This window comes from Oncorhynchus keta, unplaced genomic scaffold (genome assembly GCF_023373465.1).
Source record: "Oncorhynchus keta strain PuntledgeMale-10-30-2019 unplaced genomic scaffold, Oket_V2 Un_contig_14416_pilon_pilon, whole genome shotgun sequence".
Lineage (NCBI taxonomy): Eukaryota > Metazoa > Chordata > Actinopteri > Salmoniformes > Salmonidae > Oncorhynchus > Oncorhynchus keta.
In genome coordinates, this window is record NW_026278732.1 from 25345 (window position 1) to 41307 (window position 15963).

A 15963-nucleotide genomic window follows, 5' to 3' on the forward strand; every position below is an offset into this window, starting at 1 on the left:
ACCAACTAGCCACTCGCTCTGCATCCACCAACTAACCTTCCAGTAGCCACTCCCTCTACATCCACCAACTAGCCTCCCAGTAGCCACTCGCTCTACATCCACCAACTAGCCACTCGCTCTGCATCCACCAATTAGCCTCCCAGTAGCCACTCCTCTACATCCACCAACTAGCCACTCGCTCTACATCCACCAACTAGCCTCCCGGTAGCCACTCGCTCTACATCTACCAACTAGCCCCCAGTAGCCACTCGCTCTACATCCACCAACTAGCCTCCCGGTAGCCACTCGCTCTACATCCACCAACTAGCCTCCCGGTAGCCACTCGCTCTGCATCCACCAACTAGCCACTCTCTCTACATCCACCAACTAGCCTCCCGGTAGCCACTCGCTCTACATCCACCAACTAGCCTCCTGGTAGCCACTCCCTCTTCATCCACCAACTAGCCACTCGCTCTACATCCACCAACTAGCCATTCGCTCTACATCCACCAACTAGCCTCCCAGTAGCCACTCGCTCTACATCCACCAACTAGCCACTCGCTCTACATCCACCAACTAACCTTCCAGTAGCCACTCGCTCTACATCCACCAACTATCCTCCCAGTAGCCACTCGCTCTACATCCACCAACTAGCCACTCGCTCTACATCCACCAACTAGCCTCCCAGTAGCCACTCGCTCTACATCCACCAACTAGCCTCCCGGTAGCCACTCGCTCTACATCCACCAACTAGCCTCCCGGTAGCCACTCGCTCTACATCCACCAACTAGCCACTCGCTCTACATCCACCAACTAGCCTCCCGGTAGCCACTCGCTCTACATCCACCAACTAGCCACTCGCTCTACATCCACCAACTAACCTCCCAGTAGCCACTCGCTCTACATCCACCAACTAGCCTCCCGGTAGCCACTCGCTCTACATCCACCAACTAGCCACTCGCTCTACATCCACCAACTAGCCTCCCAGTAGCCACTCGCTCTACATCCACCAACTAGCCACTCGCTCTACATCCACCAACTAGCCTCCCGGTAGCCACTCGCTCTACATCCACCAACTAGCCTCCCGGTAGCCACTCGCTCTACATCCACCAACTAGCCTCCCGGTAGCCACTCGCTCTGCATCCACCAACTAGCCACTCGCTCTACATCCACCAACTAGCCTCCCGGTAGCCACTCGCTCTACATCCACCAACTAGCCACTCGCTCTACATCCACCAACTAGCCTCCCGGTAGCCACTCGCTCTACATCCACCAACTAGCCACTCGCTCTACATCCACCAACTAGCCTCCCGGTAGCCACTCGCTCTACATCCACCAACTAGCCTCCCGGTAGCCACTGGCTCTACATCCACCAACTAGCCTCCCTGTAGCCACTCGCTCTACATCCACCAACTAGCCTCCCGGTAAACACTCGCTCTACATCCACCAACTAGCCTCCCGGTAAACACTCGCTCTACATCCACCAACTAGCCTCCCGGTAGCCACTCCTCTACATCCACCAACTAGCCTCCCTAGCCACTCATCTACATCCACCAACTAGCCTCCCGGTAGCCACTCGCTCTACATCCACCAACTAGCCTCCCAGTAGCCACAGGGCCCTATTCCCTATATAGTGGTACTACTCTAGACCAGGCTCCATAAGGCTACTGTTCTAGGTAAGAGGCTTCTTGTATCTGTGTCTGTGTTGCACCACGTTGTAGAAAACAGGCCCTGCTCCTTTCGCTTCTCTCTCTCTCCCCCTCTCCTCCCTTCTCACCTTCCCCCCTCTCTCCCCACTCCTCTCCCTCCCCCTCTCCTCACTCTCTCTCCCCCTTCTCTCTCCCTCCACCTCTCACCTTCTCCCTCTCTCTCCTCCCTCCCTCCCTCCCTCCTCCTCTCTCTCCCCCTCCCTACCTCTCACCTTCCCCCTCTCTCTCCTCCCTCCCTCCTCTACTCTCTCTCCCCTCCCTACCCCTCACCTTCCCTCTCTCTCTCCCTCTCCTCCCTTCCGACTCACCTCTCCCCTTCCCTGTGTAGTAAGGGGAGTGGAGAAGGCTGTGAAGGGGGAAACGGTGAGCTCATGGTTGAGTCCAGAGGACAAATCAGTGGTCAAATCCTGCTGCTGTCAGCATCCTGGATACCCCCTCTCTCTCTCTCCTCCCTCCCCCTCTCCTCCCTCCCTCCTCACTCTCTCCCTCTGCCTCTCCTCCCTTCCGACTCACCTCTCCTTCCCTGTGTAGTAAGGGGAGTGGAGAAGGCTGTGAAGGGAGCGGTGAGCTCATGGTTGAGTCCAGAGGACAAATCAGTGGTCAAATCCTGCTGCTGTCAGCATCCTGGACCCCCCTCTCTCTCTCCCACTCCTCACCCTCCCCCTCTCTCTCTCTCTCTCTCTCACTCCTCACCCTCCTCCCTCTCTCTCTCCTCCTCACCCTCCTCCTCTCTCTCCCACTCCTCTCCCTCCCCCTCTCTCTCCCACTCCTCTCCCTCCCCCTCTCTCCCCCTCCTCCCCCTCTCTCTCTCTCTCCCCTCCCTCACCCTCCCCCTCTCTCTCTCTCTCTCTCACTCCTCACCCTCCTCCCTCTCTCTCCCTCTCCTCACCCTCCCCCCTCTCTCTCTCTCTCTCTCCTCACCCCTCCTCCCTCTCTCTCACTCCTCACCCCCTCCCCCTCTCTCTCCCCTCCTCCCTCCCCCTCCTCTCTCTCTCTCCCACTCCTCTCCCCTCCCCCTCTCTCTCCCTCCCTCTCCCTCCCCCTCTCTCTACCACTCCCCCCCTCTCTCTCTCTCCCCTCCTCACCCTCCCCCCTCTCTCTCCCCTCCTCTCCCTCCCCCTCTCTCTCCCCTCCTCCCCCCTCTCTCTCTCTCTCCCTCCTCACCCTCCCCCTCTCTCTCTCCCTCCTCTCCCTCCCCCTCTCTCTCCCCTCCCTCCCTCCTCTCTCTCCCTCCTCTCCCTCCCCCTCTCTCTCCTCCTCCCCCTCTCTCTCTCTCTCCCTCCTCCACCCTCCCCCCTCTCTCTCTCCCACTCCTCTCCCTCCCCCTCTCTCTCCCCTCCTCCCCCCTCTCTCTCTCCCCTCCCTCACCCTCCCCCTCTCTCTCTCCCCTCCTCTCCCTCCCCCTCTCTCTCCCCTCCTCTAGAGGTCTCTCTCTGTGACTCCTCTCCCTCCCCCTCTCTCCCCTCCTCTCCCTCCCCCTCTCTCCCTCCCTCACCCCTCCCCCCTCTCTCTCCCCTCCTCTCCCTCCCCCTCTCTCCTCCTCTCCCTCCCCCTCTCTCTCCCTCCCCTCCCCCTCTCTCTCTCCCTCCCTCACCCTCCCCCTCTCTCTCTCCCCTCCTCTCCCTCCCCCCTCTCTCTACCCTCCTCTCCCCCAAGGGATCCCTCTCTCTACCACTCCTCTCCCTCCCCCTCTCTCCCTCCTTGTTTTCATGACGGGCCAGATATAGAGGGGAGAACAGAGGACAACACTGCAGGACAAGGACAAACTCATCAGTCGTCTCCAGGATTGTCTCACTATCTGCCAGACAGCAGTGTGTCTGTCACTTCCAGCCAGTCTTGTGTTCCTCTGGTGTGGAAGAGGTATTGATCTGGAATCAGAGTCCTCCTCTGTCCTCCTCCAGGCTCAGGATGAGACACGGGGCTGTGTCCCAACATGACATCCTATTCTCTCCTACCTCGTCTCACTTCCTCTCCTTGCTCTAGATAAGAACAGGGTGCCATTTGGCACGGAGCCTGAGCCACACAGTGATGAACAACCTCTGTGGTGATTCTCTCCTCCAATCAGCATCAGGGGAAAGAGTTGTAGAGGTTCTGTTGTGACAACGAGGGATGGCAGGGTAGAGGTTCTGTTGTGACAACGAGGGATGGCAGGGTAGAGGTTCTGTTGTGACAACGAGGGATGGCAGGGTAGAGGTTCTGTTGTGACAACGGGGGATGGCAGGGTAGAGGTTCTGTTGTGACAACGAGGGATGGCAGGGTAGAGGTTCTGTTGTGACAACGAGGGATGGCAGGGTAGAGGTTCTGTTGTGACATGAAGGGATGGCAGGGTAGTTGTTCTGTTGTGACACAACGAGGATGGCAGGGTAGAGGTTCTGTTGTGACAACGAGGGATGGCAGGGTAGAGATTCTGTTGTGACAACGAGGGATGGCAGGGTAGAGGTTCTGTTGTGACAACGAGGGATGGCAGGGTAGAGGTTCTGTTGTGACAACGAGGGATGGCAGGGTAGAGGTTCTGTTGTGACAACGAGGGATGGCAGGGTAGAGGTTCTGTTGTGACAACGAGGGATGGCAGGGTAGAGGTTCTGTTGTGACAACGAGGGATGGCAGGGTAGAGATTCTGTTGTGACAACGAGGTGTGACTATCCTGATGACTAGCCTGTGTACTGGTGTGTGTGTGTGACTATCCTCAGTAGCCTGAGTCTCTGTCAGGGGAGAAGTTGTTGATGAGGATATTTCCTGGAAGCAGTGTCCGCTTGGCAGGAGGTTTCATATAACTGCTGAAGTGTCTGTTTGCTCAGCCTCCCAGGTAGATGTGATATGCTGGCTGCATTCTGTACTCTGGTGGGGAATGTTCAGCAGCGCTGTCAGATTGTGTGTGTTGGGGCTCCCGGGTGGCGCAGCGGTCTAAGGCACTGCATCTCAGTGCGAGAGGCGTCACTACAGACCCTGGTTCAGCGGTCTAAGGCACTGCATCTCAGTACTAGAGGCGTCACTACAGACCCTGGTTCAGCGGTCTAAGGCACTGCATCTCAGTACTAGAGGCGTCACTACAGACCCTGGTTCAGCGGTCTAAGGCACTGCATCTCAGTACTAGAGGCGTCACTACAGACCCTGGTTCAGCGGTCTAAGGCACTGCATCTCAGTACTAGAGGCGTCACTACAGACCCTGGTTCAGCGGTCTAAGGCACTGCATCTCAGTACTAGAGGCGTCACTACAGATGCCCTGGTTCCAATCCAGGCTGAATCGCAAGCGACCGTGATTGGGAGTCCCATAGGGCGGCGCACCATTGGCTCAGTGTCGTCCGGGGAGGCCCACCATTGGCTCAGTGTTTTTATTTATTTTATTTTTTACCTTTATTTAACCAGGTAGGCCAGTTGAGAACACCTTTATTTAACCAGGTAGGCCAGTTGAGAACACCTTTATTTAACCAGGTAGGCCAGTTGAGAACACCTTTATTTAACCAGGTAGGCCAGTTGAGAACACCTTTATTTAACCAGGTAGGCCAGTTGAGAACACCTTTATTTAACCAGGTAGGCCAGTTGAGAACACCTTTATTTAACCAGGTAGGCTAGTTGAGAACACCTTTATTTAACCAGGTAGGCCAGTTGAGAACACCTTTATTTAACCAGGTAGGCCAGTTGAGAACACCTTTATTTAACCAGGTAGGCCAGTTGAGAACACCTTTATTTAACCAGGTAGGCCAGTTGAGAACACCTTTATTTAACCAGGTAGGCAAGTTGAGAACACCTTTATTTAACCAGGTAGGCCAGTTGAGAACACCTTTATTTAACCAGGTAGGCCAGTTGAGAACAAGTTCTCATTTACAATTGCGACCTGGCCAAGATAAAGCAAAGCAGTTCGACAGATACAACTACACATGGAGTAAAACAAACATACAGTCAATAACACAGTACAAACAAGTCTATATATAATGTGAGCAAATTAGGTGAGAAGGGAGGTAAAGGCAAAAAAGGCCATGGTGGCAAAGTAAATACAATATAGCAAGTAAAACACTGGAATGGTAGTTTTGCAATGGAAGAATTGGCCGGGGAGGCCCACCATTGGCTCAGTGTTGGCCGGGGGAGGCCGTCCATTGGCTCAGTATCGTCCGGGGTTGGCCGGGGAGGCCGTCCATTGGCTCAGTATCGTCCGGGGTTGGCGGGGAGGCCGTCCATTGGCTCAGTATCGTCCGGGGTTGGCCGGGGAGGCCGTCCATTGGCTCAGTATCGGCCGGGGAGGCCGTCCATTGGCTCAGTGTTGTCCGGGTTTGGCCGGGGGAGGCCCACCATTGGCTCAGTGTCGTCCGGGGTTGGCCGGGGAGGCCGTCCATTGGCTCAGTGTCGTCCGGGGTTGGCCGGGGAGGCCGTCCATTGGCTCAATGTCGTCCGGGGTTGGCCGGGGAGGCCGTCCATTGGCTCAGTGTCGTCCGGGGTTGGCCGTCCATTGGCTCAGTGTCGTCCTGGTTTGGCCGGGGGAGGCCCACCATTGGCTCAGTGTTGGCCGGGGAGGCCCACCATTGGCTCAGTGTCGGCCGGGGGAGGCCCACCATTGGCTCAGTGTCGGCCGGGGGAGGCCCACCATTGGCTCAGTGTCGGCCGGGGAGGCCCACCATTGGCTCAGTGTCGGCCGGGGAGGCCCACCATTGGCCCTGTGTTGGCCGGGAGGCCCACCATTGGCCCTGTGTTGGCCGGGGGAGGCCCACCATTGGCCCTGTGTTGGCCGGGGGAGGCCCACCATTGGCCCTGTGTTGGCCGGGGGAGGCCCGCCATTGGCTCAGTGTTGGCCGGGGGAGGCTCGCCATTGGCTCTGTGTTGGCCGGGGAGGCTCACCATTGGCTCAGTGTTGGCCGGGGGAGGCTCACCATTGGCTCAGTGTTGGCCGGGGGAGGCCCACCATTGGCTCTGTGTTGGCCGGGGGAGGCTCACCATTGGCTCTGTGTTGGCCGGGGGAGGCTCACCATTGGCTCTGTGTTGGCCGGGAGGCTCACCATTGGCTCTGTGTTGGCCGGGGGAGGCCCACCATTGGCCCTGTGTTGGCCGGGGGAGGCTCACCATTGGCTCTGTGTTGGCCGGGGGAGGCCCACCATTGGCTCTGTGTTTGCCGGGGGAGGCCCACGATTGGCTCAGTGTTGGCCGGGGAGGCCCACCATTGGCTCAGTGTCGTCCGGGTTTGGCCGGGGAGGCCCACCATTGGCCCTGTGTTGGCCGGGAGGCTCACCATTGGCTCTGTGTTGGCCGGGAGGCTCACCATTGGCTCTGTGTTTGCCGGGGAGGCCCACGATTGGCTCAGTGTTGGCCGGGGAGGCCCACGATTGGCTCAGTGTTGGCCGGGGAGGCCCACCATTGGCTCAGTGTCGTCCGGGTTTGGCCGGGGAGGCCCACCATTGGCTCAGTGTTGTCATTGGTTGGCCGGGGGAGACCCACCATTGGCTCAGTGTTGTCCGGGGAGGCCCACCATTGGCTCTGTGTTGGCCGGGGAGGCTCACCATTGGCTCTGTGTTGGCCGGGGGAGGCTCACCATTGGCTCTGTGTTGGCCGGGGAGGCTCACCATTGGCTCTGTGTTGGCCGGGGGAGGCTCACCATTGGCTCTGTGTTGGCCGGGGGAGGCCCACCATTGGCTCTGTGTTTGCCGGGGAGGCCCACCATTGGCTCTGTGTTGGCCGGGAGGCCCACCATTGGCTCTGTGTTGGCCGGGGAGGCCCACCATTGGCTCTGTGTTGGCCGGGGGAGGCCCACCATTGGCTCAGTGTCGTCCGGGTTTGGCCGGGGAGGCCCACCATTGGCTCAGTGTCGTCCGGGTTTGGCGGGAGGCCCACCATTGTAAATGTAATCGTTTGTTCTTAACTGACTTGCCTCGTTAAATAAAGGTAGAATTTAAAAAATTAAAAATCAGGATCAGGAAATGTATTTCAGTTCCCTTTCGTTCTGTCTGTAGAAACTAGACTCGTCTGAGAGGAACAAAGGCTTCAGTTTCAGCATTTATGGTGTCAGCATTAAGAGTTCAGGAGATTTTCTTTGAATAATGTACACACATAAATACAAGTTATTTAAACCAAATGCAATCTTTTTGACACCATGTTATTTGTCAATAATAATGAATTTCCTAAATTGAAGCAATCAAAGCCAGACAGCGCTTCAGTAGATTGAGTTACACTGAATTGAATCTCACTGTAATGAAATGGCATGGAGGAATGTGTTTCTCTGAATGAGCAGTTTAAACTGAATGGCCATTTTGTGTCAGAAGCTGCTTCCTTCCATTAGAGAAGAACCCTGTCTGTCTCCGAAATGGTAGCCCTATTGCCTATATAGTGCACCAGTGAAACTACATGGAATGGAAACTACTGAGTCTATGGGCTCTGGTCAAAAGTAGTGCACAATATACAGAGCCTTCAGGAAGTATTCACACTCCTGGACTTTTTCCACATTTTGTTGTGGAAGTGGGATTAAAATGGATTCTGTTGTCATTTTGTCGTGGAAGTGGGATTAAAATGGATTCTGTTGTCATTTTGTTGTCAACGATCTACACAAATTGCGCTGTCAAAGTGCTTAACAAATTCTAACATATTTGTAAAGCACTTGTATATCTTGATTAGATAATTATTCATCCCCCTGAGTCGATACGTTAGAATCACCTTTAGCAGTGATTGCAGCTGTGAGTCTTTCTGGGTAAGTCTCTAAGAGTGATTACAGCTGTGAGTCTTTCTGGGTAAGTCTCTAATAGTGATTACAGCTGTGAGTCTTTCTGGGTAAGTCTCTAATAGTGATTACAGCTGTGAGTCTTTCTGGGTAAGTCTAATAGTGATTACAGCTGTGAGTCTTTCTGGGTAAGTCTCTAATAGTGATTACAGCTGTGAGTCTTTCTGGGTAAGTCTCTAATAGTGATTACAGCTGTGAGTCTTTCTGGGTAAGTCTCTAAGAGCTGCGAGTCTTTCTGGGTAAGTCTCTAAGAGCTGTGAGTCTTTCTGGGTAAGTCTCTAAGAGCTGTGAGTCTTTCTGGGTACGTCTCTAAGAGCTGTGAGTCTTTCTGGGTAAGTCTCTAAGAGCTGTGAGTCTTTTGGGTACGTCTCTAAGAGCTTTGCAAACCTGGATTGTACAATATTTGCAATTATTTTTTTAATTCTTCAAGCTCTGTCAAGATGGTTGTTGATCATTGCTGGACAGACATGTTCAGATCTTGCCGTAGAGGTTTTAGGTTATTGTCCTGCTGAAAGGTGAATTCATCTCCCAGTGTCTGGTGGGAAGCAGACTGAACCAGGTTATTGTCCTGCTGAAAGGTGAATTCATCTCCCAGTGTCTGGTGGAAAGCAGACTGAACCAGGTTATTGTCCTGCTGAAAGGTGAATTCATCTCCCAGTGTCTGGTGGAAAGCAGACTGAACCAGGTTATTGTCCTGCTGAAAAGGGGAATTCATCTCCCAGTGTCTGGTGGAAAGCAGACTGAACCAGGTTATTGTCCTGCTGAAAGGTGAATTCATCTCCCAGTGTCTGGTGGAAAGCAGACTGAACCAGGTTATTGTCCTGCTGAAAGGTGAATTCATCTCCCAGTCTCTGGTGGAAAGCAGACTGAACCAGGTTATTGTCCTGCTGAAAAGGGGAATTCATCTCCCAGTGTCTGGTGGAAAGCAGACTGAACCAGGTTATTGTCCTGCTGAAAAGGGGAATTCATCTCCCAGTGTCTGGTGGAAAGCAGACTGAACCAGGTTATCGTCCTGCTGAAAGGTGAATTCATCTCCCAGTGTCTGGTGGAAAGCAGACTGAACCAGGTTATTGATTGTCCTGCTGAAAGGTGAATTCATCTCCCAGTGTCTGGTGGGAAGCAGACTGAACCAGGTTATTGTCCTGCTGAAAGGTGAATTCATCTCCCAGTGTCTGGTGGAAAGCAGACTGAACCAGGTTATTGTCCTGCTGAAAAGTTGAATTCATCTCCCAGTGTCTGGTGGAAAGCAGACTGAACCAGGTTATTGTCCTGCTGAAAAGGGGAATTAATCTCCCAGTGTCTGGTGGAAAGCAGACTGAACCAGGTTATTGTCCTGCTGAAAGGTGAATTCATCTCCCAGTGTCTGGTGGAAAGCAGACTGAACCAGGTTATTGTCCTGCTGAAAGGGAATTCATCTCCCAGTGTCTGGTGGAAAGCAGACTGAACCAGGTTATTGTCCTGCTGAAATGGGAATTCATCTCCCAGTGTCTGGTGGAAAACAGACTGAACCAGGTTATTGTCCTGCTGAAAGGTGAATTCATCTCCCAGTGTCTGGTGGAACGCAGACTGAACCAGGTTATTGTCCTGTTGAAAGGTGAATTCATCTCCCAGTGTCTGGTGGAAAGCAGACTGAACCAGGTTATTGTCCTGCTGAAAGGTGAATTCATCTCCCAGTGTCTGGTGGAAAGCAGACTGAACCAGGTTATTGTCCTGCTGAAAGGTGACTTCATCTCCCAGTGTCTGGTGGAACGCAGACTGAACCAGGTTATTGTCCTGTTGAAAGGTGAATTCATCTCCCAGTGTCTGGTGGAAAGCAGACTGAACCAGGTTATTGTCCTGCTGAAAGGTGAATTCATCTCCCAGTGTCTGGTGGAAAGCAGACTGAACCAGGTTATTGCCCTGCTGAAAGGTGAATTCATCTCCCAGTGTCAGGTGGAAAGCAGACTGAACCAGGTTATTGTCCTGCTGAAAGGTGAATTCATCTCCCAGTCTCTGGTGGAAAGCAGACTGAACCAGGTTATTGTCCTGCTGAAAGGTGAATTCATCTCCCAGTGTCTGGTGGAAAGCAGACTGAACCAGGTTATTGTCCTGCTGAAAGGTGAATTCATCTCCCAGTCTCTGGTGGAAAGCAGACTGAACCAGGTTATTGTCCTGCTGAAAGGTGAATTCATCTCCCAGTGTCTGATGGAAAGCAGACTGAACCAGGTTATTGTCCTGTTGAAAGGTGAATTCATCTCCCAGTCTCTGGTGGAAAGCAGACTGAACCAGGTTATTGTCCTGCTGAAAGGTGAATTCATCTCCCAGTGTCTGGTGGAAAGCAGACTGAACCAGGTTATTGTCCTGCTGAAAAGGTGAATTCATCTCCCAGTGTCTGGTGGAAAGCAGACTGAACCAGGTTATTGTCCTGCTGAAAAGGGGAATTAATCTCCCAGTGTCTGGTGGAAAGCAGACTGAACCAGGTTATTGTCCTGCTGAAAAGGGAATTCATCTCCCAGTGTCTGGTGGAAAGCAGACTGAACCAGGTTATTGTCCTGCTGAAAAGGGAATTCATCTCCCAGTGTCTGGTGGAAAGCAGACTGAACCAGGTTATCGTCCTGCTGAAAGGTGAATTCATCTCCCAGTGTCTGGTGGAAAGCAGACTGAACCAGGTTATTGATTGTCCTGCTGAAAGGTGAATTCATCTCCCAGTGTCTGGTGGGAAGCAGACTGAACCAGGTTATTGTCCTGCTGAAAGGTGAATTCATCTCCCAGTGTCTGGTGGAAAGCAGACTGAACCAGGTTATTGTCCTGCTGAAAGGTGAATTCATCTCCCAGTGTCTGGTGGAAAGCAGACTGAACCAGGTTATTGTCCTGCTGAAAAGGGGAATTAATCTCCCAGTGTCTGGTGGAAAGCAGACTGAACCAGGTTATTGTCCTGCTGAAAGGTGAATTCATCTCCCAGTGTCTGGTGGAAAGCAGACTGAACCAGGTTATTGTCCTGCTGAAAAGGGGAATTCATCTCCCAGTGTCTGGTGGAACGCAGACTGAACCAGGTTATTGTCCTGCTGAAAGGTGAATTCATCTCCCAGTGTCTGGTGGAAAGCAGACTGAACCAGGTTATTGTCCTGCTGAAATGGGAATTCATCTCCCAGTGTCTGGTGGAAAACAGACTGAACCAGGTTATTGTCCTGCTGAAAGGTGAATTCATCTCCCAGTGTCTGGTGGAAAGCAGACTGAACCAGGTTATTGTCCTGTTGAAAGGTGAATTCATCTCCCAGTCTCTGGTGGAAAGCAGACTGAACCAGGTTATTGTCCTGCTGAAAGGTGACTTCATCTCCCAGTGTCTGGTGGAAAGCAGACTGAACCAGGTTATTGTCCTGTTGAAAGGTGAATTCATCTCCCAGTCTCTGGTGGAAAGCAGACTGAACCAGGTTATTGTCCTGCTGAAAGGTGAATTCATCTCCCAGTGTCTGGTGGAAAGCAGACTGAACCAGGTTATTGTCCTGCTGAAAAGGGGAATTCATCTCCCAGTGTCTGGTGGAAAGCAGACTGAACCAGGTTATTGTCCTGCTGAAAAGGGGAATTAATCTCCCAGTGTCTGGTGGAAAGCAGACTGAACCAGGTTATTGTCCTGCTGAAAAGGTGAATTCATCTCCCAGTGTCTGGTGGAAAGCAGACTGAACCAGGGTTTCTCTAGGATTTTGCCTGTGTTCAGCCATAACATGATCCAGCCACCACTAAACTAGACAATATGGAGAGTAGTGCTCAGTGTTGTATTGGATTTGCCCCAAACATAACACGTTGTATTCAGGACAGAAAGTTAATTGCTTTGCCAATTTCTTTTGCAGTTTTACTTTAGTGTCTTGTTGTAAACAGGAAGCATGTTTTGGAATATTTGTTATTCTGTGCAGGCATCTTTCTTTCCATTCTGTTTTATAGATTACTATTGTGGAGTAACTACAATGTTAATCCATCCTCAGTTTACTATCACAGACATTACACTCTGTAACTGTTTTAAAGTCACCATTGGCCTCATGGTGAAATCCCTGAGCGGTTTCTTTCCTCTCCGGCAACTGAGTTAAGGATGCCTGTATCGTTGTAGTGACTGGGTGTATTGATACACCATCCATAGTGTAGTAACTACACCATGCTCTAACAGATATTCAATATCTGCTTTTTATTTGATTTTTTACCCATCTACCAATAGGTGCCCTTCTTTGCAACATAAAACCTCCCTGGTCTTTGTGGTTGAATCTGTGTTTTGAAATTCTCTCCTCGACCGAGGGACCTCACAGATAATTGTATGTGTGGGGGTACAGAGATGAGGGACCTCACAGATAATTGTATGTGTGGGGGTACAGAGACGAGGGACCTCACAGATAATTGTATGTGTGGGGGTACAGAGATGAGGGACCTTACAGATAATTGTATGTGTGGGGGTACAGAGATGAGGGACCTCACAGATAATTGTATGTGTGGGGGTACAGAGATGAGGGACCTCACAGATAATTGTATGTGTGGGGGTACAGAGACGAGGACCTCACAGATAATTGTATGTGTGGGGGTACAGAGACGAGGACCTCACAGATAATTGTATGTGTGGGGGTACAGAGATGAGGGACCTCACAGATAATTGTATGTGTGGGGGTACAGAGATGAGGGACCTTACAGATAATTGTATGTGTGGGGGTACAGAGATGAGGGACCTCACAGATAATTGTATGTGTGGGGGTACAGAGACGAGGTCGTCATTTAAACATCATGTTAAACATTATTATTGCACACAGAGTGAATCCATGCAACTTATTATGTGACTTGTTAAGCAACATTTTGACTCCTGAACTGATTTAGGCTCCTTACCATAACAAATGGGGTTGAATACTTATTGACTGAAGATATTTCAGCCTTTTCATTATGAATTCATTTGTATTAAAAAAAAAATAATCTAAAAACTAAATTCCACTTTGGCGTCGTGGAGTATGAAGATCAGTGACCGAATAAAAATGTCAATGTGATCCATTTAAAATGTCTGTAACACGACGACATGTGGAATAAGTCGAGGGGTGTGAGTACTTCCTGAAGGGTGTGAGCACTTCCTGAAGGGTGTGAGCACTTCCTGAAGGGTGTGAGCACTTCCTGAAGGGTGTGAGTACTTCCTGAAGGGTGTGAGTACTTCCTGAAGGGTGTGAGTACTTCCTGAAGGGTGTGAGTACTTCCTGAAGGGTGTGAGTACTTCCTGAAGGGTGTGAGTACTTCCTGAAGGGTGTGAGCACTTCCTGAAGGGTGTGAGTACTTCCTGAAGGTGTGAGTACTTCCTGAAGGGTGTGAGTACTTCCTGAAGGTGTGAGTACTTCCTGAAGGGTGTGAGTACTTCCTGAAGGGTGTGAGTACTTCCTGAAGGGTGTGAGCACTTCCTGAAGGGTGTGAGTACTTCCTGAAGGGTGTGAGTACTTCCTGAAGGGTGTGAGTACTTCCTGAAGGGTGTGAGTACTTCCTGAAGGGTGTGAGTACTTCCTGAAGGGTGTGAGTACTTCCTGAAGGGTGTGAGTACTTCCTGAAGGGTGTGAGTACTTCCTGAAGGTTGTGAGTACTTCCTGAAGGGTGTGAGTACTTCCTGAAGGGTGTGAGTACTTCCTGAAGGGTGTGAGTACTTCCTGAAGGGTGTGAGCACTTCCTGAAGGGTGTGAGTACTTCCTGAAGGGTGTGAGTACTTCCTGAAGGGTGTGAGTACTTCCTGAAGGGTGTGAGCACTTCCTGAAGGGTGTGAGTACTTCCTGAAGGGTGTGAGTACTTCCTGAAGGGTGTGAGTACTTCCTGAAGGGTGTGAGTACTTCCTGAAGGGTGTGAGTACTTCCTGAAGGGTGTGAGCACTTCCTGAAGGGTGTGAGCACTTCCTGAAGGGTGTGAGCACTTCCTGAAGGGTGTGAGTACTTCCTGAAGGGTGTGAGTACTTCCTGAAGGGTGTGAGTACTTCCTGTATGGATGCCGTTTAGGATGGAAAGTAGAGGTCTCAAAATCCTAATCGGTCGACCTCTACTGGAAAGCCTGAGATTAAACCTCTCCTCCAATCCATCTCCCTGAGGACCAAAGCCAATAGTCACCTAGACTTATTACAGTAGAGCGTTTCTCTTTGAGTTTACTGTAAACCAGGTGTGGCCCGGGTCCCGTCCTCCTCCATTCCATCTCCCTGAGGACCAAAGCCAATAGCCACCTAGACTTATTACAGTAGAGCGTTTCTCTTTGAGTTTACTGTAAACCAGGTGTGGCCCGGGTCCCGTCCTCCTCCATTCCATCTCCCTGAGGACCAAAGCCAATAGCCACCTAGACTTATTACAGTAGAGCGTTTCTCTTTGAGTTTACTGTAAACCAGGAGTGACCTGGGTCCCGCCCTCTCCTGGTCTGATAACGGTGAGGACCAAAGCCAATAGTCACCTAGACTTATTACAGTAGAGCGTTTCTCTCTGAGTTTACTGTAAACCAGGAGTGGCCCGGGTCCCGTCCTCCTCTTGCTCTGATAACTGTGGTAGGACCGTTCCAGGGGTTTTACAGTCTGACCTCTGACCTCTCTCTGTGTTTTTTGATCCTCACAATGTTTCACACGTAATGTATAATATGTAGCCTGCGGCAGGTGATCCAATGTCTCGTTATTTTTTATTTACGCTCATCTGTTACTGTCACTTTGTGATCCAGGGTGTTTTAAGGCCTGACCTCTGACCTCTCTCCGTGTTTTTTGATCCAGGGTGTATTAAGGCCTGACCTCTGACCTCTCTCCGTGTTTTTGATCCAGGGTGTATTAAGGCCTGACCTCTGACCTCTCTCCGTGTTTTTGATCCAGGGGTATTAAGGCCTGACCTCTGACCTCTCTCTGTGTTTTTTGATCCAGGGTGTTTTAAGGTCTGACCTCTGACCTCTGTGTTTTTTGATCCAAGGTGTTTTAAGGTCTGACCTCTGACCTCTCTCCGTGTTTTTTGATCCAGGGTGTATTAAGGCCTGACCTCTGACCTCTCTCCGTGTTTTTTGATCCAGGGTGTTTTAAGGCCTGACCTCTGACCTCTCTCTGTGTTTTTTGATCCAAGGTGTTTTAAGGTCTGACCTCTGACCTCTCTCTGTGTTTTTTGATCCAGGGTGTATTAAGGCCTGACCTCTGACCTCTCTCTGTTTTTTGATCCAGGGTGTTTTAAGGTCTGACCTCTGACCTCTCTCTGTGTTTTTTGATCCAAGGTGTTTTAAGGTCTGACCTCTGACCTCTCTCTGTGTTTTTTGATCCAAGGTGTTTTAAGGTCTGACCTCTGACCTCTCTCCGTGTTTTTTGATCCAGGGTGTTTTAAGGACGACCGCATCGTGTTCTGGACATGGATGTTCTCCACGTACTTCATGGAGAAGCTGTCGCCGCGGGAACAGGACGACATGTTGTTTTACGTCCGCAGGAAGCTGTCATACGTCAGCCCCGACCAATCAGAGGGCAAGAAGGTGAGTGAGTGAAAGAGAGTGAAACGGTGTGTGTGTGTGTGTGGTGTTACTGTTGCTCTGGGACACAGTATAGTACAGTGTGTGTGTGGTGTGTTACTGTTGCTCTGGGACACAGTATAGTACAGTGTG

At 51.5% G+C, this 15963-nt stretch overlaps 1 protein-coding gene and 1 long non-coding RNA gene across 2 annotated transcripts in view; both read left to right on the forward strand.

Annotated features, from left to right (window-relative positions):
• LOC127918520 (uncharacterized protein KIAA0930 homolog) overlaps positions 1-15853 on the forward strand; it is a 30680-nt gene extending 14827 nt beyond the window's left edge. The window contains exon 3 of the mRNA XM_052501839.1: positions 15683-15853. Coding sequence (XP_052357799.1) covers positions 15683-15846 — 164 coding nt within the window. The 3' untranslated portion in view covers positions 15847-15853. The remainder of the gene's footprint in view (positions 1-15682) is intronic.
• Positions 8869-11464, forward strand: LOC127918521 (uncharacterized). The gene is made up of 3 exons (XR_008100310.1): positions 8869-9197; positions 10402-10483; positions 11057-11464. It is a non-coding gene; the product is annotated as an uncharacterized LOC127918521 (long non-coding RNA).
• Positions 15854-15963: the final 110 nt, after the last annotated feature.